This window comes from Malaclemys terrapin, chromosome 1 (genome assembly GCF_027887155.1).
Source record: "Malaclemys terrapin pileata isolate rMalTer1 chromosome 1, rMalTer1.hap1, whole genome shotgun sequence".
Lineage (NCBI taxonomy): Eukaryota > Metazoa > Chordata > Testudines > Emydidae > Malaclemys > Malaclemys terrapin.
The window spans coordinates 137478806-137501442 of record NC_071505.1 but is presented as its reverse complement, the minus strand read 5'-3'; the positions used below and the strand labels follow the sequence as shown (position 1 = coordinate 137501442).

The 22637-nt window shown below is 48.0% G+C and overlaps 1 protein-coding gene across 1 annotated transcript in view; it reads right to left on the bottom strand.

Annotated features, from left to right (window-relative positions):
- Window positions 1-22410, bottom strand: part of LOC128843630 (antigen WC1.1-like) — a 70891-nt gene extending 48481 nt beyond the window's left edge. The window contains exons 1-3 of the mRNA XM_054040615.1: window positions 22350-22410; window positions 18321-18632; window positions 3297-3611 (exon numbers count right to left, since the gene is read on the bottom strand). Coding sequence (XP_053896590.1) covers window positions 3297-3611; window positions 18321-18632; window positions 22350-22410 — 688 coding nt within the window. The remainder of the gene's footprint in view (window positions 1-3296; window positions 3612-18320; window positions 18633-22349) is intronic.
- Between the last annotated feature and the right edge of the window lie 227 nt (window positions 22411-22637).

Sequence of the window (22637 nt, the reverse complement as noted above, 5' to 3'; positions counted from 1 at the left end):
CACCAGCCTTAGACTATCTGGCTGTTTTTTGATTCCCCTGGCTAGTTTTCCTATGGCCTTGCCAGTTGCTGGTCCAAAGGTGTTATGGGGTGGGGGAGGGGTTGGTGTTGCCAGGATTTCTAAGCTGTGCACAAACGCACCTGGGCATGCAGTGATCTCGGAACTCTAGCTACGTGTGCCACAGCTGGAAACACACAGTGGCCTCCAGGCTGGCATGCTCATCCTGAACTGCATGTGTGCAGTGTGCAAAGGCAGACAACAGTCAATGGGAGAGCAGCCAACCCCAACTCCCAACCCCGAATCCCACCAAACCTCCCATAACTTTCTGAGTACTGAGCCCTTCCCCATGGTTGCCCCCATCCCTGGGACTTGGCCTTCCCACAGATCAGCCACACCTCCCAGAGACGGGCCAGTTTTTCTGTGCCTTGGAGGTGGCAACCCCACACTATACAGAAAGGCAGCCCCTCTCCAATCCTGACTTCCTCTCTGCAGGACTTCCCCTTTCAGGAAAAAGACCTCTCTGTTTTCCATTTCCCCCAGCCCATCCTAATAGCCAACCTGGCAGCATGATCATGGCCAGCCAGCCAGGGCTCCTCATTGACACAGTGACAGGCTATCCGTCTGGTTGCCATGGACTGCCATGTTCCACAAGCATGCTAGTGGGCAATGCAGATCCTTTCCAGGCTCTGCTGTTAGTGGTGAGGTTGGGAAAGGCACCTCACTACGTGGCCCCGCCCTTCTTTTAGTTCATCCATTTAGATTTGCGTCCTGACAAGACCCTGGCCCTGACAAGAAGGCAACCTTTGTTACCCATATAAGAAGATCCCAGGAATGTCACTCTGACACCTAGGATGTGTGTTGAGTCAGCATAAAATGCTGGGGCAAGGTACAACCATGGCTGAAAGCTCCTCTGGTTCAGAATATCACCAGTTTCAGTCATCACTGGGTTTGTGGTCACTTACCATCCAACTTTTAAGTTATAAGCCATTTTCAAGTCTCGGACTTTCCCTTATTCCAAATGGTGCCATCTCCTGTCACTGTCACTGGAGCTGAAGCCAGTGAGATGCCGCCATCTGCCTACAGTCTGTCGGCATGTGGGAGTGAGGCTGCCCTGAGTAACATTGGCTGCCACCTCCCTCTGTTTTCAAATAGACTGAAGCCCACAGGAAACATGGCTGCCTTTATATGGCTGAGGGGGATGGACAGGGCTCAGGGGCAGTAGAGACCCTGTGAAAGGAGGGTGGGGAGCAGGGCACTGGGCAGGAGGCAGGAGGCAGATTTGTAGGTTTCAATGGAATGGCATGGAGAAGGATGTGGAGCAGGACAAAGGCTGAGGGCAGAGGGACATGGGGGGCAGGGGGCAGGTGGAGGTGGAAGGGAGTTTGAGAGGGACATAAGTGGATGCGAAATGCAGGAAGGCTGAGGGGGCTGCAGGAGACAGAAATGGGGATGAGAGAAGAAGGGGATTAGGTGGCAGATCCCCAACCTCGGGTTGGAGGTGGAGGTGGGGAGTCCCCTCCAAGCAGCCAGGGAAAGGCAGTCTTGCAGCATTTCCAGATCTTGCAAGCTGATTGGGAGTTATGGGATTTTTCTGCCTACAAAAGCGTCAGAGGAGCTGGTATAATGACACAAGAAGCTCCTCTAATACTCCAGTTTTCAGGGCTGGATCAAGCTCTGTGCGAGAGCTTCAGGGCTGAAGGCACAGACTTGCCTTGCCACTGAGCCCGGCCTTCATGTATGTCCCTAGAGCAGCGAGAGGGTCCTGGGGCAGTAAGAGACAAGGGAGGGTGAAGTTGGGAAACTGTTCCTGCTGGGAACCAGGCAGTAGACAAGCCCTCTTGCCCCAGGAGGTAGGGGAGTGGGGAGTCAGGGAAGTGACATAGCTGGGTCCTAGGTGGTGAAGTCCCAGGGAAGCAGGAGGCAGGGAAGTGTTGCTCTGGGTGAAGAGGGCATGAAGGGCAGTTCCCCCATCTCAGGGGTGAGAAGAGGGCAAGAGCAGTCTCCAGCTGAGCAGCCAGGGAGTGGGGTGTCTTGTCCATTACAAGGTTGACATTTCAACCTGAAATTATCACACACACACATTGGCAGGGGAATAGAGGGCAGTTAAAAAGTCCAAAGACAGACTATGAAAACATATTTTAGCAATGCATACAGTATTGGTACAGTGATATACTCAGCTTGGTCATAAGTAAGTTTCTTTTTCAAATCAGAGAGAGCTGTCAGGCACTCCAGTTGTCGAGCATTTGTCTTTCAATTAATGTCTGCCTCAGAATGAAAATGGCTACATGCTTTCAACATTAATGAAATGTGTGGTTCAAAATTCTGTGAAAACATTAATTCTCCTAAGTAATTTAAAAAACAACCGGGAGGGAGGTGGGTATATCTGAGTTAGATGATATGAGCCAAAGCTGTGACATGCGCGTTCATTGCAATTTGACAATGTACATGTTTTGCATTCATATTCTTTCTATGTTTTTTTGCTTAATATTTTCTTCCAGCAGTCACCGTTGCTTCACGAATTACACCCATGCAGTAGCACGGGCTTCCGGCTAGTCTCTAATAATCAGATCTGTATGAATGGGTGGTACAAAGCCAACCCCAATTGTAGGGCAATAACATAAAAGTGGCCACAACTGCTCCAATTCCATCAAGAAAGTTTTAAAATAACAACACCTGGCCCCTACATAGCATTATCTATTCCAGTGCCTGGAGGCACTTTACAAACAAAAATGAAGTTAAGCCTCACAGCCACTCTCTGAGGTAGGAAATTTTAACTGTTGTTTTACAGATGGGGAAACTGAGGCACACAGCATTATTGAATACAGAACCAGACCTGGAAATAAAACCCATGTTCTCCTGGGTTCTGGTTCTGTGCTCTGACCACTAGACCCTGCCCCTTCCTCTTACAGCTGTATCTGAGTAGGGAGGAGAGTGCTCAGCAGTGGAGAACATGCATCCCTAGTGGAGGATAAGGGGAATCAGAGCTCTGCTGGGATCCTATCCTTATAGCAGGAGAAAGGTAAATAGAAGTGTCACCATTTATTGGAGACACTTGAAATAGAGAGGCATATGAGAGAGATAATGGGATTTCCTACTATCTCTTCTTGGCTCCCCCTGGGTGGTGGGAAAGTGGAGCCACCCTTTCTAACAGACAGGAATCTTTTGGAGCAACTTTGAAACATGCAAAGTTTTCTGCGATGTGGGTTCACGTGAGGGATATGTGGATGTGGGAGAAAAGAGACTGAAGGGCTCAGCTCTAGGGGCCATGTTAGTGGTTCATCAGTTTGAATTCTTACCTGAGCACAATATGCCGACATCATTAGCGTGGGAGCATGTGTCATTAGGATGGGACATCCTGGGACATTTTTGAAGGAGAGACTCATTCCCCACACACTGGAACTTTTCCTTCCAGATCAGATCATGTCCTTCTCCAAAGTGAGCTGCTCCCAAGATGGCTACAGTCTGTCCACACCCTAATTCATTGCAGATAACAGAAGCAGTGTTGAAATCCAAGTGTGACTCACAGACTGTCTCCCACACTTTTCCATGTTTGACTTCAACACGTCCTGAGCAGGCCGTGTCCCCTCCAACCAGCCGGACCTCAATGCGACCTAGAGAGTCAATACATCCATCAGTGAGTGTTGGTTATGCTGACATCCCCTAACCTTCCCCAGGCCTTCCTTGGGATGAAATGAGGGAACCTTCTTCTCTCAACAGCAAAGACATTGTTAAATAAGCAGGAGCCCTTTATTCTATATGCCAGTTCCTGTTATTACCTGTCAGCTCTGTGTTCTTGGGGAATCAGGGCGCAGTACCCAGCCTGTCTGACTCATGAAAGACCTTCCCCCCTAGCCTCTGCTTGAACCAAAACCCATCAGAAGAAAGATTTACAGAAAGCTATGAAAAGGCAGCGGGAGACACACCTAAACCCCTGGGACAAGGGTGACAGGATTAAGGAAACTCCCCTAGACTCATTTGCATCGAAGATGGGACAGGGAGCTATCTCCATTAGCATACAGAATGGAGAAGAGAGATTCCAAGGGAAGAACCACACAGAACTCTGGGACCAGAAAAGCAGGGAAGCACTGCATGATGGGGGATCTCTGCTCCAGCTGTTAATGAACTCATGCCTGCTCAGTAGTTATCAGATCAATTCTAGTAATAAATCCATTATTGGTATCCAAAATACTGAAGCTCCCTTATTGCATTGTGAGCTCCCTCCAAGGAACACCTTCCATAGCCAGGAATGATCAGTTTCTATTGTCTAGCCTGAATACAACAACTTTGGTATACTCCCTTGAGCCATCAGTTTACCCATAAACAAATCTAGTGTTTTTCCTTGAACCATTGTTGTTTCCCTACAAAAAGCCCTACCCATGCTCAAGTAAGTGTTCTGATACCTGTATCCCACATATGCATCAGTTTCACTGGGACTTCATCTTCTCCTGACTGATCATGCTGAGGGTTCTGCCCGTCTCCGGAAATCTGGACCCTCAGCTACCACCACCACCTGGGAACCCCGATCGATTCAAGCTTCACAGAGTGGTGAGAACCCAGCTTTCTCTCTCTCTGTATAGCCTTCTGACCCTGAATTGAGTGTTCAGATATAGTTTTCTAAACATGACTTTTATAATCAAATTTAAGTTAGATTTAATATTATCACTAGTTTGTTTGGCTCCACTATAGTTATTACCAGGCAATAAATAAATTTCATAGTTAAGCTGGTTGCTTTGCTCTCTCTCTCTCTTCTCCCCCTCCTCACCCCCACATGGGTGTTTTTCGGCTTCTTCATTTACTCTGCAGCAACACTCCTCTTACCTAAGCTAAAGATCCCTGCAGCACCCAAAAATCCTGTGGGGTTTGCTCATCAAGTGGGTTACTACCAGAACAATTGTAATGTGAAAGCGGGGATAGGGATGTGCTGAACCTGGAACATATGAGGATGGCAGCTTGGAAGTGCTACTTGACCCAGTCTGCTGAGTCCAGGAGCATATAAGGGTGGCAGATTGAAAGTGCTGGTCAACCCAGCCAGCTCAGGGGTACTCTATTCCAGTGCGGTGCCCATGGCATATGTGGGTGACAGTTTGGAGGTGCTGTTTGACCCAGCCTGCTGAGTCCAAGGGCCTATGAGGGTGACAGCTTGGAAATGCTGCTCAACCCAGTCTGCTGAGTCCAGGGACATAAAAGGGGTCAGCTTGGAAGTGCTGATTAACCCAGTCCTCTCAGACACGCTCTGTTAGAGAGAGAGAGAGAGAGAGAGAGAGAGAGAGAGAGAGAGAGAGTGTGTGAGAGAGAGAGAGATACTGGGGCTGGAAGAACCTGGGGAACCTAGGTCCTGCAGGATAGCTCCATTGGGAGGGAACTTGCAGAAGGGAGAATTAGAGCTCCATATAAGAACACAAGTGACACAAGCAGTACATTGATAGCATTACAGAACCTCCCCCTCAGTCTGCCCACCCAGGGCTCCTCTTCACCCCCTGTCCCCACCCACTGGCTTCTCTCTGTCTCCTGGCTGGACCCCAGTACACCTCCGGCTCCAGGCAGTCTTTGCTTCCCACCACCTGTGGGGTACCACATGTCTCTCTCAAGCTGAGCCGCCAGGGACTGATCCAGAAGCCTGGCCAGTCTCAGCCAGCTTGGGGTGTGGGCAGTGTGGGGGGCTTGGCTGGGTCCTGAGGGAGCCTGGCCAGGGCAGGCCCTGGCCTGGCTGATCACACCACTCCCGAGGGGCCAGAGTGATTCCCGACCCCGGGACCAGCTCTGGCTGCACTGGTGGCTCAGCCCAGCAGACACAGGCTGGTGAGTGCAGCCGGGAGGCAGGGCATGGGGGAGTGGGTCTCTGGAGAGTCTTGGCGGGTGCTGGTCTGTGAGGTGCCAGGGAAGATCTCTACATGTTGGGGCACTAGGGTTCTGTGTGGGGTGCTGGGCAGTTGTGGTGGGGCTGTGGGCAGGAGGGTCGCTGGGCAAGGGTGGTGGTGTGCAGGGTGCTGTGCATTTGTGGCAGGGTCTGGGAGGGGTGCTGGGCATAGCGGGTCTGGGCAGGCTCTAGCCATAGGGAATTGGGGGGGTGTACTGGTGATTGGCAGGGGATGGGGGTGACACAGCATGGACCCACCCCTGAGGGGAAGGCGCATGCTGGCAGCACAGGGCCGGACGGGCCATTGTGCATCTGGCAATTGCCAGGTTGTAAATAGTGCCCTCGCACTGGTCTGGGTGGAGAGGGGCAACCCCTGCCATGCCCCATTACCCCTGGCCAGCCCCTCATTCTGGGGACCGACCGCACCATGCTCCATTGCCCCCATGGAGCCCCACAAATATGTTTGGCACTGGGCTTTAATCCGACCCTGTGCACAGAGGTGAGAACAAGGAGGGGAGCAGCTTCATAATTAATATTATCTGAAAATACTAAAATTATGGTTGAGAGTTCAGAAGTGAAAAACAAAGGGCAGAGAGGAGGAATAATTCCCCAGCAGTGGAAGGAGTAGAGAGTGGGATAGATACAAAGGGGAAGTGACCGAGTCACTGTGATTGAAGATAGTCTAGATACAATACTATTGGGAAGGAAGCAGGGGAATGTTTTGCATGATGCCAGAGAGCAGAGGTGCTCCAACTGCTAGGAATTAGGATCTCCTATGTCGGCCTCACGCCAACAGAGCCTGACACATGGAACACCAGTTCCAGTGTGAGGCACTTCTCAATTACTCTTATGGGTTGTCTACAGGGGATGTTACCTCATATTAACTGAAATTAGCTCGACTTAAATACCTTGTGTCCATATGAACCCTGTTCTCAGAGCAATTTATTTGGCATCTTAGGTTGCCATAACTAATCCTCGTTGGAGAAGGAGTAGCTGCACTTCACAATCAGTTTGTTCATTGTAAGATTCCTGTGAAATAATTCCTAATGCTAATGCTGCTGACAGTCCTCCAGCTAGTGTCCCACACTGCATTGCTTCATACCTGCATCAACCTGCTTTGTACCTGTGTGTGCTCCATAGCTCTGGGGTCATCTTGACCAGATGGTTAAATGCTGGCAGGCAGCCAGGAATGCCTCTTTTCGGTACCAGGTGAGTTCACATTCCCATAGCAACCATGGCCCCCTTGCTTCCACATGGACCTCTGTAGAGGTCCAGGATTTGATTAGCCTGTCTGGAAACAAGCATGTCCAGTTCCCTTTAGATAAGAGTCACCAGAATGCAGACATCTACAGCTCACTGTCAGAGAAAATGAAAATGAGGTGGTGCTGGACCTGGTACCGAGTCAGCGAAGGCACTCCAGCAGGTTAGTAACTGCACATGCATCTCTGCAAGCTGTCCTGAGTACAGCTGAATGAATAACAGAAATTTCTCCCCTTCCCACCCAAAATTTGTTCCTTTTTAAATGTCTTTTCAAAATCATATTTCAAATCTTTCATTAGATCAGAAAGATTTTTTTTTATGTTTTGTTTCTGCAAGAAAAAAAACCAAAAACATTCAGTTTGGGTTCTAAATGAACCAGTTCTTTTTTCAGGTTTTTTGGTTTGGCCACTGAACTGAAAAATCAATGATTTACTCAGCTGTAGTCAGTAAAGCCTGCAGAAGGGCACAAGCAGTCACTAACCTGCTCCTGCCACTCCTCCACCCATCCTAGAAAAGAAAAGAGTAATCATCCACCCACCAACATCTCCAAACCATACAAATTTTAAAAAACTCGCTTACACAAAGCCTGCCCCCTCCTCCCCACACATGCGTGTGCACCACTCAAATAAAGTACAGAGTGTCTGTAGAATGGAAAATAAATGGAGGAATATCTTACTGTCACAAAGGAAACCATGGAGTTGGAAGAGAAGATGGGAATGGCATTCTGACATTATGGGAACAAGAACATTTTATCATTGTTGGCATGGAGACTATGAGGAATGGGACCATAAAAGACTGTGCTTTTTCTTATTTCCCTGTGCACTTGTAACTGTGTGAAGAGGGGAGTTGTAGCCCGCAGAGAGGCTGTCAGATCTCAGAAAAAATAAGAAAAAGCTATAGATGGAGCATACAGTTAATCCCAATAGGCAGCCCTGAAAGCAGCTGGAAAGGCTTCCTGGAGCATGCACAAAAGGCCAGAATGGAACGCACGGCCCTTGGGAGGGACACAATGCAGACAATGCAGAGGCAAACAACTGTGATAAATCACCTTTTTCTGCAAAAGCCAAGCACTGAGACCCAACGCTCCAATGTCCTGCAAACTATAGAGAATACATCATACCGGGTGCACAATTCCGAACAACCTTATCACAGTTCCTTCCCACTGCATTCAACCCCACAGGAGATGGAGAAGGCAAACACTTTCTGATGCATCACCATCAGGGGTGAATACTCCTTAGTGGGGCTCTCCCTCAATACCCAAGTTTTTCAGTTTGTACCACATTCCTTTGGCCTGGTCTACTCCTAAAACTTAGGTCGCCCTGGCTACCTGGGTCATGGCTGTGAAAAATTCACACCCACCCCTAAGAGAGACAATTATTTTTTTTGATAAACTCAATAAATTCATTTTCATACAATGATAGAAGTGTAGGACTGGAATGGACCTTGATAGGTCATCTAATCCAGTCCCCTGCACCAAGGCAGGACTAAAGCTATGTCTACATTGGCACTTTTGTCAGTGAAACTTCTGTTGGGCAGGGGTGTGAAAAAAAACCCATCCTCCTGACCAACAAAAGTTTCCCTGAATAAAGCACCGGTATGGACAGAGCTGTGTCGGCAGGAGACGCTGTCCCACTGACACAGCTACTGCCGCTTGTTAGGACTCATTTAATTATGCCAGCAGGAGAGATCTCTCCCATCGGCATAGAGCAGCTACATGGGATACTTTACACTGCAGTCCTTACAGCGGCATAGCTGTAGACATTGCATAAGTATTATCTAGACCACCCCTGACAGATGTTTGTCTGACTCTTTCTTAAAAACCTCCAATGACACAGATTCCACAACCTCCCTAAGTAATTGGTTCCACTGCTTAACGAGCCTTACGGTTAGGAAGTTTTCTCCAATGTCTAATCTAAATCCCTCTTGCTGCAATTAAATACTTTTACTTTAGTCCTGTCCTCAGTGGCGAAGGAAAACCATTTAGTGCCCTCCTATTTATAGCAGCCTTTTATGTACTTGAAGAATGTGAGGATGTCCCCCACATTTTCTTCTACAGAGTAAACCAACCCATTTTTTTCCATCTTCCCTCCTAATTGATATTTTCTAGACCTTTAATCATTTTTGTTGTTCTCCTCTGATGGCTACCATTTTCGCTGAAAAACTTAATCAGGTAGAGCTTAGCCCATAAATACCTCCCATCCCATGCTATTAATTCAGAATATAATCAAACCAAAACTCCTTTACTTGCTTACAGAGTGTTCATTAGCCACAACGTCCTGTGGCATCCTAGCAGAAGCACAAGGCACCCTCACTCTCTATCCTTAACCACTTGGACCATTTTGCAGGGGTCCCTCTCTGGCTGCCCATAATTTTGAGCAGTTTTATCCAGTTCCTGCCCCCATTCATCCTCCAGGATTTCAACCTGCATCTCACAGATGTTTTGCCAAATCCAACAGGCACTTATCACATCAGGCACATTAGTAGTAGTATCATAGCACCTGGGAGCCCTACTCATGGTCCAGGACTCCATTGTGCTAGGCGCTGTAGAAACACAGAAGAGAAAGACCGTCTCTGCTCCAAAGAACTTACAATCTAAGTAGAAGACAAGAAACAACAGAGGGATACAGACAGACGGACAGGGGAAATACATGGTCAGCATGACAGAGTGTGCTCTCAGCACACCAGCAGCCTAACCATTGTCAAGTTTTCACCCGGGTCAAATTGCAACTGTTGTCTTGTGTTTGTCTAGTGATGGATGGCAAAGATGGTTTCTGTTCTTGCATATATCTTCCAAAGTTCAATGATCTTGTTTCCAGAGGCAGGATGACTTTATGCTGTTCTTCCCTTCCTGTGGACTTACCATCCCCCTACTGATTTGTATGCAAATAGAGCTTCCCTTGTTTTGGGTGACTCTTTGCTTAATTTCATTGGGGACAGGTAGATAGTTGCCTTTCCTCCTGCCTGGAAGAAACCCTTTATTTGGACACACACTTTAAATCACAATATCAATGAGAATCCATAATTCTTAATACAGTTATAATACAGAGATTTCATGATGATATTATGTGTGGCATAGGCTTTCATGGAAGATCTTACTCAATACACTTTAATAATATAGTAATATTGCATATAATATTGTATACAATCAGTTGACTGAATTGCTTATTGCTTGAGGTTCAGCTCCCCTGTCTTTATAGCCCAGAAAACCTTTGCAACGTACTATTTGAGAAGTAAAACTCAGACCAAGCTTCTCTTGCCCGCTGCGTGTAGATGACATGATGTCTTCTCCCCTTGGAGCTTGATAGTTTTGTTCACCTAATATGCAAATGGACTGTTTCATCTCTACCCGATGACCAGGTTGGGCAGAGAAGCAAACACATTCCTTTGACAGACCTGTTTGCCAACTCCCCCTGACATGCCTGGTTTAAACACACTTTAGTCATTATTCCAGCCTATACTCATAACCCTTGTACACACTTCATACATACAATGTGTAAGAATATCAATGAGCAGTGACTTATTAGTTTTCCAATATTGTACATGCCATCTATCAGACACAGATTATGGCATCTGTGAATTGGGGACACTGAACTGGCCAGGCCATCTGAAACTCATTACCTGATACCAGTGAGCCCTTTGCCGTCTGGCATTGGGATGCTGTGTCACACCCACCCAGCCTCTCCACCACCTCCATCTCTCTCGTGTCACCACTCCTAGCTACAGCCAGGCCAGTAATTGTTGTCTTGGTTCAGACAGCAAACCAAAAAAATCAGAAAAAAAAATTGATTCAGCCTGGAAACGGTTTGGAACTTGTCAGCAAATCAGAAAAGTCCATTGTGGGTCATACAGAAACTGTGTATGCTCCCCCTTGTAACGTTTAGTCCAGTGATTAGGGCACTTCTCTGGGATATGGGAGACACTGGTTTGAATCCCTACTCGGGAGCAGGGGCTTGAATTCAGGTATTCTATCCCTGATCCACAGGTGAGTGTGTTAATCTCCAGGCTGTGAACTATTCCAGGCTGGAATGCTCTCAATGTCTCCTGTTGAAACTGTTCCACTTTCAATGTTCCACCTCTAAAATTTAGGAAATGATTAGTGAAGGTACATGTCATTATTGTGTGAGTGCAGGGGGAGGCAGTTTGGAGGAGGTTGGACTGGATTGGCCTGGGGCATGGCTGGGGAAGGAGTCCCAGGTCGGTCAGGGGAATGGGGGGCCCAGCTCAGTGTGCAGTTCAGGCTCCATTACCAAGGTAGGGTTCAGCCCTCCAGTGATCTACTGCTGTGATATGTTTATGCAGAAAAATAGGGCAGGAGACAGCAAGGAACAACTTCTTACATGTTAATGGCTTCTAGAGTGCCAACTAATGTCTTAGTGGGATAGGAAGGAGAAGGGGAGCTGGAAATGTTGAGGAGGGCTAAATTTTACAGAGACTGGTGGGATAGGGAGTGGAGAAGGAGAGAAAAATACCAGTCTCCTCTCACATACTTAAAGTTACTGTAACAAACGTGTAATAAAAGACTGTCAAGATTTTGGGACAGACAGATGGAATTTTTCTTACTGACCCTCTTAGCAAATACCCCTTGTAAACATTTCAAAGCATAACCATTATCCCCGTTCCATTGTGATAAAAGGTACAAAGGCGGGTAGGAGAACTGAGGAACCACCAAGGAACCACGTGGCCTAGTATAGAGACCCATGGACTGCAACTATTCCTAGATCTGCGTCTGGACTTCTAAGTGTCCTTGAGCAAATCACTTCACCGCTCTGTGCCTCAGTTTCCCATCTGTATAATGGGGATAGTGAGGTAAAGCTCTTTGTGATCTACTGATGAAAAGGGCTATATAACAGTTAGGTCTTTCTACAATTACCTAGCTACAGTTTCTATCAACTGCAAACATAGGTGAGAACTACAACCATCTAAATGACCACCAACTCTGACAACAAACACTTCTCTTTTGGTTAAAAAAAAAAAAAAAAAAACTAGAAAATTCACTGATAGAAATCTCCATTAATGCAGGGGTAAGGTTGCTCGGAGCTATCTTGTGCTCTTCCAGAATGCTGCATTCAGTAAACTCAAACCTCTGAAAACAGTAAGTTAAGGCGTACACCCATGCAACATTAACTCTGCCCTCTTTGAGCTGTGATCCAATATAGTCATAGCACAAACATGCACACTTTGCCTTTGAAAATATCTCTCAGGGAATAGGGCACGTGACAAGAGTAGCACTGAGTCAAATGCCTTCTGTCTGTTAAGAACTTGGTTTTAGGTGAACTGTACTGAACAGCCTATACTCACAACCCTACATCTGTCCTACACTCAAATACTCAGTGTCTCCCCAGAAAGAACCACACACCTGTTAAATTTGACAACCCTTTTGCACCCTTGTCACCAATATAATATACCTGCCTCTGGAGATTTCCATTACTTGCATCTGAAGAAGTGAGGTTCTTACCCACGAAAGCTTATGCTCCCAATACTTCTGTTAGTCTTAAAGGTGCCACAGGACCCTCTGTTGCTTTTTATAGATTCAGACTAACACGGCTACCCCTCTGATACTTGACACCTTGTCATCTAGTCATGCTTCTCCCCCAGCTCCAAGGAATGCACTGCCACACCCACTCTTTTGAAAGAAGGTTTATTTTCTGACCAGAGGTTAGCAAACCAACAGAAAAAAACAAACTTTTTTCTCACTCCTTGGTCTCAGGGTCACTCCATCCAGGGGTCTCTGGCACTGCTGCTCATGGCAGCTTCCCAGTTTCAGTCAGCTCTGCTCCCTTCTTGGCCCCTAGCTGCTTCCCTAATTCCCTGGCCCCTTGTTGCAGGGATACACCACAGGAGCTAACTCCACTCTGGTGTGTCTTCCCCTCCCCAGGATGCAGCCTGTCTCAGTCCATCTTCCCAAACTGCCCCAAGCAGCCCTTTACAGGCCCAGGGGTAGCCCAGCCTTCTTTAATTGGCTGGATTGGACTCACCTCCTCTGGTCCAGGGTAGCTGGCTTAGCCTATCTGCAGGGACCAGCTACCCTATGAAAATCCTCTTACAACCTATTCACCCTTATGTAGCACCCCCTATCCATCCAATTACATCCTTTAGCACCAATCTCCTTACAGGTTTTGATGGACAGGCCTGGGTTCTTTTGAATCTCGCCTCCAGCTCAGCAGCGTGCAACTTCCTTATTTTCTTACCATATGAAGTTATTTGGCAGTGCCTCATCTTCGCTCCTTCCTAGCAGGGTCCCATGGCAGTTGGAACGAAAATTCTAAGAGGATAACACCCACTTACTTGCCAGATAATTAGAGACTCCCAAGAAATAACGCAGACACATAATATATTCAACACAGTAGTTATATTAAACAGGAAGCAAATATAACATAACATAATAAAAGACTTCTCTAGGGGTCACTGGTGCCCATGCTGATAATACCCATTGGTTTCCCATGAATCTAAACTCTTCAGTCCCTGCACAGGGGATGATGATCGCTGCTCTCAGGCATCCTCTTCATGCAGGAGTCAGGCTGCTTCTGCTCCTGGGATTTCCCCTCATCACAAAGGGGTGCAGGGCTCAAGGTGCACATTGGAATAACACTACTAAAAATCCTAATTTTAGTCTCCTGCCCTAGTGCTCAGACACACTCACAGCAGGCAGACAGCTTGGACTTGCAGTCAGTGCAAAGCATGACATACGGTGGTGGATTTTCCCTAGGTAGCTGAAGCACTAATTCAGCCTGGCTGGCTGGGGAATATTCCCAACAAAACTCTTTAACCAGGGAGTCACCTTGAAGAGGGAAAGGCCCAAGCTGAGGGTTGTTGCTGCCCAGGGGCCAGTTCTCAGGGGGACCCTGCAATCAGACCTGGGACTCACCACACAGCCAATCCTGACCTTTCCATAGCTGGCTCCAGACTGCTCCAAATTGGCTTCTCCTCTCTCCAGTGCTGGGCATCTCACTTCCTGTCGGTCAGACTAGCTCATGTTCCCAGGCTTTCGCTTGTCAGTCACTTTATTCTGTCCCCCTCCTTTCTCTCAGACACGGCCCCTCCTCTGATCAGGGAGCTAGTGGCCACCCAGACACAACTGCTATCCTCCCCAATCTGATGTGGCCCCTATCGCTCTAAATAGTGTCTCTCCTCTCTTCCTCTTCGTTGCCTCACACACTCTGAGTCTGCTCCCTGATTCCCACGTACAGTGCCTCTCCTGGAGGTACAAGCATACAGAGCCCCAGGAAACTAGGGAAACCCATCATTAAACACACAGACTGTCTTCATCTCCCACCAGGTGCATTAATGAAGACTTTTGTTAGTGAATTTTAAGTTAATTCCACAGTCACTGACATGCAAAGCTGTCTGGCCACAGGCAGTAAGGAGAGTCTGGCCTTCATCGCAATGAATGAACAACAGCCTCCTGTCTCTGAGAGAACCAGTGACAATAAATAGTGTGGAAAAGTTCAACTCTAGCAGTGACTGCAGGGCTATGTGCACACAGAGGTCTCTGTCCTCCATAGTGTTTTGTCTAGGCAGCTGCACCAGTGTAACAGTGGTGTAAAGTGGGCCTTAAACATCACCACTAGTCAACTGCACTCACTCGCCGCCTCTAAGCTGATTATTGCCTGTGAAAAGTAGGTGTAGTTGAAGCTAGACCAGCTGGCTCTGTGAGACAAGAAGCACACTCCAAAAGGGAGCTGTTAGTAAAATCTATACTGTGCTTATATCCAGATGAGAGCCTGGATGTAAGTGGATGGTGTAAACCAGAGAAGCCACGCGGCGGCTCTAAGCAGAAGTGCAAAACTGCTGTACAGGGATCCTATTGAATAACAATATCTAACAATGCCATGCTGTGTGTTGGCCTCTCTGCTCCCCTCCTGTACTCCTTGTGTGTACAGGGTTGGTGCCTGGTGTGTAGATGAAGGGAATTGTGATGCATTCCCTTGGTGCAATCCAGATAATCGGCCTGATAGGTTTTGTATGGGTGAAGGATGTGAAATTCCCAGATAACCGGTTGAGTTCCTTTGTACCCTCTGGATACTCCCCAAATCCTCCAAGCAGCACTAATAGGCCCAGAAGTTCAGGGTTTACAAGTCCAGAGCTGTGGCTGCTTACAGGCCTACTAGGGAATGGGGATGTGGCTGCCAGGCTCCCAATTTTGGCTCTTCCCATTATGCGAATGAGCTCCTCTCTGCACTTGTGCATTTCAGGTATAGAAACAGGGGAAATAAGGATGGTGCAGCTCAGTCAGTGACACCTCAGCTGAGACATTGCAGCAGCAGAGCTCACTGCACACAGGAAACCCAGAATCAAGCCCAGAGAGAGACCCTTCACCTTGGCCCCGGTAAATCCATGCACCAGTGCTGAGCCTGGCACAGGACTGAGAGGGGAGCCAATGCATCTCCATGTGCTGAGGGTTACTCCAATTTAGGGCCTGTTGAGGAGTCCCCAACTGTGCCCAGCATATTTCTGAGGGAGGACGGCATATGGTGACTGTGGGCACAGGAGGGCACAGGGGAAGGGTGACCTCCCCCACAGCTTCTGAGGATGGTAAGAGAGTGGCAGGGAGTGAGGGGGAGACACACAGAGCACTGACCCCAGTGATCAGATGTGACCTCACCAATGGTGGTGATCAGGGACTAGCAGAGAGGTACAAACTGAGCTAATCAGAACAAAGAGGGGTTATCGCTGTTCAGCCACCTGCAGCTACCAATGTTCCTACACCAAGGACAAGTCTACAGTACAAAATGTAGTTCACCTAAGTTATGTGAATGTATAGCTACTGCAGTAATTAAATCGCTTTGTGTGTCCACACTACACTCCTTGTGTTGGTGGTGCACATCCTCATGAGATTACCAGGGCCCCCAACTGCCCTGAGTCCCAGGCCTCAGGCTGGCACACACAAGCCCTCCTCTAGCCACCTTGGGGAAGAGGAGCAACCTCCCTGGACTGAGGCCAGGGGAAAGTGGCAGGAAGCAGGAGGGGTTTCAGGGCGGAACGTGGGTGGGGCCATGCCTGGCTTTTTAGGGCAGTGGTCTCCAAAATGGGGTGCACACACCCCTGGGGGTATGCAAGACGATCCATTGGGGGGCGCGGCAGGAGGAGCGCCACCAGAGGGAAAAAAAAAGGGCGGCCGGAGGAGGGAGGGAGCGAGTGAGCGGGGAAGCTGCCCCCCCCCCCCCCAGCCAGGCAGGGCTACCTGGAACGCAGGGGCTTTAGGGGCTGCAGGGTCCGGGGCTAAGGGGGCCCCGTGGCCCTGGCCTGCAGCTCTAAAGCCCCATTCGGAATGCGGCCCTGAGTCCTCTGGCCCATGGAGGAGCAGGGGCAGCCGCGCAGCCAGCGGCCGGAAAGAAGCAGTGCTTTCCCCTTCAAAGCGCCACTTCTCTCCAGCCGCTGACTGCGCGGTTGCCACTGCTCCCCCTGAGTCCTCCAGCCTGTGCTCGCAGGGCCATATTCCAAAAGGGGCTTTAGAGCTGCAGGCCAGGGCCCCGGGGCCCCCTTAACCCAGGGCCCTGCAGCCCCTAAAGCCCCTGGTTCTGGGTGGCCCCGCCTGCCCAAGGGGGTGGGGAGCTCCCAGAATCGTGGCCATGGGAGCAGTGCTGCACTGCGCAGAGCCACCTGCACAGCCCCTGCACCAAACAGGAGCTGCCCCAGGTAAGTGCTCTGCACCTCCTGCCTACCCCAGCTTTAACCTCCTCCCACACGCCAACCCTGAGCATCCTCCCGCACCCTAACTCCCTCCCAGACCCCGCACCCCACCCTGAGCGCCCTCCTGCACCCTAACCCTAATCCAGACCTTCGAATCGCTGTATCACAAAGTGTTAAACCAAGATTTTCAGAAATAATGAAGCATATTCAATCACATTGCTCTCACTAAAAATATTATTATTAACAATAATTTTGTGACAGCAAAAAGGTTTTTTGTACCGTTAATAAATAAAATGGTTTTTTTTAAATATTGTTTATTTCATCTTTATCTCATCCTTTTTTTAATTTCTATATTTTGTGTATGTTTTATAATGTACATACTATACTAGCAGAGTAGTACATGTATATAATTTATAAATAAATAAATAGACATACATTGGGGGTGCGTGCTCCAAAATTTTTTACTGATAGGGGTGCGCGATCAAAAAAGTTTGGAGACCGCTGGTTTAGGGAAGCTCAGCTTCCCCTGGACTGCCATACCCGCTGCTCATGCTTGCATGAATTTAACTGTCAGTGTGGAGCATTGTGGGATGGCTTCAGTCAATGTAAGCAATGCAGCATCTACACTGACACTGCGTCGACCTAACTATATCGACCTAAGTGCTACGCCTCTCATGGAGGTGCAGTTATTATGTCGGTGTAGTGGGCAAGTTACATTGGCAGGAGCTACATTTTAGTGTAGTTCCTTATGGAATTAGGTCGAAGTAAGCTGCCTTACATCAAACTAACTCTGTAGTGTAGACCAGGGCTTAGTATTACTTGTGTCAGGGCTGTTTTTAACAGTGCGTTAGTCACTCTTTTTAGACCTGTGTGCAAACACAGCCATTTTAACAGCACCAGTTTGATGAAGCCAGGTTATACATACACATTTATTTCCCAAATGCAAAGTGCAGAGTGATCCAGGTGTAGTCTTCATGACATTACCCTGGTGGGTAAATCTAGCCCACCCTGCATGGGAAGGTAGCCAGGTGAGCTGCGGAACGAAGAGCTACACACCATGTGGGAGTTTCCTACCTGACCCTGCAGGGAGATTCAGGGAAGGAGGGAGCTGTGTGGTGCAGTATTGCCAGTTTTTGCCCCCTGCACCGACCCCTAGCTGTTCTGGCCCCTTCCCCTTGCCATGGTCAGGCTCAGGGAACTCTGGGGAAAGCTCCACAACACTCGCCCCCACTGGCTCCAGCTCCAGCAGCCATAGGCAGGGTCACAGCTGCTGTTGCTGCCCTGGGGAGACACTGGGCTTCTATACACAGGCACCTACCAGAACAGACCTGCTAATGGGGCCTCCCCCCACCCCACCCTTACTCCATGACAGCTGCCTGACCTGCCCAGAGGATGGCACAGTCTGCTCATCCCCAGTCTGCCCAGGGGAGCTCAGGGAGAGACTGGTCAGCTCTATCCTGACCTCAGAGCAGGGCACCCTCCAGCTCTGAGTCACCAGGAATGTCACACATGGGTTCAGTCCCTTCTACCTCATGTGGTGTTTCCTACGGGGGCCAGTTCTCTGAGTTCTTACCTGAGCAGATCACTCCAGTATCATAATAATGAAGGCAGGTGATTTTACCCCATCCTCTATGTTTGCAGTCCCAGAGAGCTGACTCGTCACCATCACAATCAACAATCAGCCAAGTTGGTCCAGATCCTTCTCCAAAATAAGCCCGGCCATGGGCACTGACAGCAGATCCACATCCCATCTGCTTACAAACCACCTCAGCATCTTCCATGTCCCAGTTGTCATCACACACCGTCCCCCACTGATCCTGGTGTTTAACCTCCACTCTCCCGGCACAGGGGCTGCTTCCATTCACCAGCCTCAGCTCATCAGCACCTTCAAACAGACACAGAGCAGGGTTTCAGACAGCACAAAGCCCAAACCCTTTGGCTTGGATAGTATCACACAAGGGCCCTGGGCTTTACTCCCTGATCCCCTCCAGTTAGGCTTGTCACTGGGGAGGCAGCATGAAGTATCGGCTCCCCTCTGAGCTCTCTGGGCTGATGGATGCTGAGCAGCGTCACTGCTATGTGATTCACAGCAGCAGCACCCTCAGAGACTCCTTGGGTTAGCTTGGTGGTTTGAGTATTGGCCTGCTAAACCCAGGGTTGTGAGTTCAATCCTTGAGAAGGCCATTTGGGGATTTAGTTGGGGATTGGTCCTGCTTTGAGTAGAGGGTTGGAGTAGATGACCTCTTAAGGTCCCTTCCAACCCCTATGATTCTAACACCCTGTCTCCTCCTTCCTTTGACCCTCCTCCCCCACCACTCACTTGAAAACATGTTCCCCCACCCCACCTCTTCCTGGCACCAGCTCCTCCACCCATCTCCAACAACCTCTCCTGCCTGGAAAGGAGTGTGGTGTATTGAAAACTGTTAATATGGCAACCTGATGCCACTTTAAGAGTAAGCAGCTTTCTGGTCCTGTTTGCAGGCAAGGGATTGAGCCCTCTGTAAGGAAGCAACAATCTGAGCCTGCCTAAACCTAGGTGGGGTAAGTTGTGCCTTTCTGCCTTGTGGAGCAGCCTGCTTTGTCTCTCTCTGTTTTGGGGTTCTTGTGTATTAGGGTTCTGCATTCTAAGTAATAGAGTCACATTACATTGCAACCTTCCAGAAAGAGTATTTCATATATTTATCTAACTTCTCTGTGTTTATGTTGTGAACATAACATGGAGAGCCAGGCATATCCCACTATCCTGCTCTCCCTCCCCTCATACTTGCTGCTGTTCTGCCCATTCAGTGCCACCGCCCCCCAACATACAGTCCACCTGCCACTCCCTGCTACTTCCCTTCCTCCTTTGTCCGAGTCACTGCTCCTCCCAGAACTGTCCACTTCTGCCTGCTTCAAATATTTCCCATAAGGAATTAGGGGAAATGTTTTTTTCCCATCTGCATTTACCTGCTGGTTAAAAACTGTAACTGCAGATTTATCTGTGATGAGTATTTTATGCTCAGTTTTTATAAAGCACATTCCCTCTCCAGTAACAGGGGCTGTAACTCCATCTGGGATCAGAGGATATCAGAACCCTCAGAGCACAGAGCTCCCGCTAGCTGCATTTACAGCTGTATATTGATGGGGAGCTGTGGGGGGCACTGTTCCATATAATCTCATGGTGAAAACAAACTTCTTCCCCAGGGCACAGTGACTATTATGGGAAGTCCAGGAGCTCTGGACCCACCTCCATGTCCCTCTTGTTGAGGGGATTCATTCTGCGACACTGAGTCAGATTTAAAAAATTGGTGTCTCCACAGGCCCTTCCCTGCCCTGTGGGAACCCACGTGTTGGGCTTGGGACAAAAGAATTTACTTTGTTCATTTTAATTTATTTAAAGTTTTTTTTTCTGTCTGGTGAATTTTATCCCCACATTATCTCTCCACCCTCAATCACACAGGTAGGTATTATTCCCATTTTACAGAAGGAGAACCTGAGGCAGTGAGAAATGAAGTGAGATGCACCAAGGTCACACACTAAATCTGTGGCAGAGTCAAGAACAGACACTAATCGCCAGATTCCCAGTGCAGGGTTTTCACCATAGAACCATCTGTAAGTTACACAGAGGGCATAGGCTGTGCACTCATGTATTCCATGGTGTTCTCATCACAGCAGTGACGCGGATTAATTATTATGATTTCCTCTTAGTGCTGTTCCCAGTAGGGCATATCTACTGCAACATGTTTGAGCAGCTACCAACATGTTACATCTGCCTCATGCTCTTTGTGGCCACAAACCAGCAAAGGCTTTTAGTCATAGGAGACTAACTCATGTGCTTAATGTTAAGCTCGTATTTAAGTGTTTTGTTGGAAGGGAGCTTATAATGTACATTAGCTCCTATGGAGTGATGGGTTGATTTTAAGATGTCCCTGTTGTTTTTACATCCCTTTGTGCTGTAGTCCCTGTCTGTATTTGAGTCCCCTCCCTCCTTGAGACTTTTTTATTTAAGTCCAGATTGTGGAACACTGTTGGGTCTTACTCCCAGGAGTCGTCCCACTGCAATGACAAGAAGAAAGATGGGCAACAATTTCACAAAACCATTTCTGTTTGGCTGCAATTTTTTTTTTCTAAATATTTGACAAGCAAAGATGAAAACGTTAACCTGCTGGAGTGTCGGTTTCACCACTTTGAAACTTTTGGGTGAAACCAGAATCCAGCCCGTTCATAGGTGTCCATTTGTAGAATTGTAAAGTGCCCCGTTATTGAGGGAGGGTGGCAGGATGTTCACAGCCGTTCTAAGATGCATTTAAATCAAGCTGAAAAACATTCTCATGAACTGTTGGGTTATGAACTTTTAACTGGACACAAGTGTGATGGGGACATTCCTGTTCCACATGGAGTCAAATTTAAAGACAAGAAAAGGAAGGTTGTATCCAAGCTCTATTATTACACTGACCAGACTGTGGACCAGTGGAGTCCAGGGTAGGGTGACCAGACAACAAATGTGAAAAATCGGGACGGGGGTGGGAGGTAATAGGTGCCTATATAAGAAAAAGCCCCAAATATCGGAACTGGCCCTATAAAATCAGGACATCTGGACACCCTAGTCCAGGGCCACCTTCTCTCCCTGCAGGGTACGACTTCCACCCTTTGTAGGTAATGGGAGTCAATCCACCCTGCAGGAAGAATAGGGCCCCATGGTTTCATGTGGCCCATGCCATGGTGATTTGGTTACCCAGAATCCAAGTGGAATTCTCAATGTTTTCACTCTGGTAAAGTTCACTTTTATCATGAGATCAAACTCCAGCTACTTCTGTGAGAATTTCTTGGGAAGTTCAGGTATAAATCCCCACTCTAGAAAATCCCTTGCTCTGTAATCCTCAGCACCTACCCTCAGATGCACAGAGACATTGCAGAGCTATCTGTGATCTGTACATACCAGCTGTGGTACCACAGTTTGTCTCTAGCTAAATATTTGAGGTTTCTAAAATCTGACTTTCATCTTCAGCTTCACCCGTACTTCATACTGCAGCTACAGAACAGCAGCATCTCAGACTGCAGCAACTCACAGAAACAGTCTGCTACTGGACAGTTCAATGTCCTGACAAATGCATCACTTACACCCTGCTGAAGATGCCCAGTATGTTGAACGCACTCAGGACAGCAGTGTTATTTTAAAAGGTATGGACTGTATATCAGGAATTATTCATAGGTCCCATACACAGGCACAGAGCTGGACAGGGGATGAGGCTGGAGGTCACAATACAGAAGCCCACTTTCCTTTTCTTGCGGTTCATTTGTTTATCAGGAATTTCTAAGCACTGACGCTATTAGTTCACTAAAACCAACTCTGAGCTCACAGTGCTACAAGACTGGGGTATTTTATAAAGTGCACACAGTCTGGGACTGGGTCAAATCTATGATAATTGCAAATATATAAACCTCCTCTCTCAGAATAACCAATGGGGAGATAATTATACATACATACTTACTTAAACCCAACTGCCTGCTTTCCCATTGTTTCATTGATTTCTGGAATAAAACCCCATTTCTAGTGGACTCAAAACTCTCTTTCTAGCTCTCATCTGCCTAACTCATAAAGTAAAATAAATCAGGCACTTACCCATGGTGTCCTGAAGAAAGAGGAGAAACCAGAGCAGCTGAGTGGAGAGATGTCCCTTCATTGCTGGATGGACTTGCTGGTTACCTCCTCTCACTGCACTGGCTGCACCAAAACACTCTGCCAGGGCTCCTCTGTGTCTGACAAGTGACAACAAAGCAGTGGAAGGGAAATATATAGATTCAGAGGCTGGCATCAGCTGCCAGACGGAACCAATAGAAACAATATTCACCTTTTTAGACATTATCAGAGGGTTTATCTAAAACTTTGTGCAGCTAAAACATCCAATAC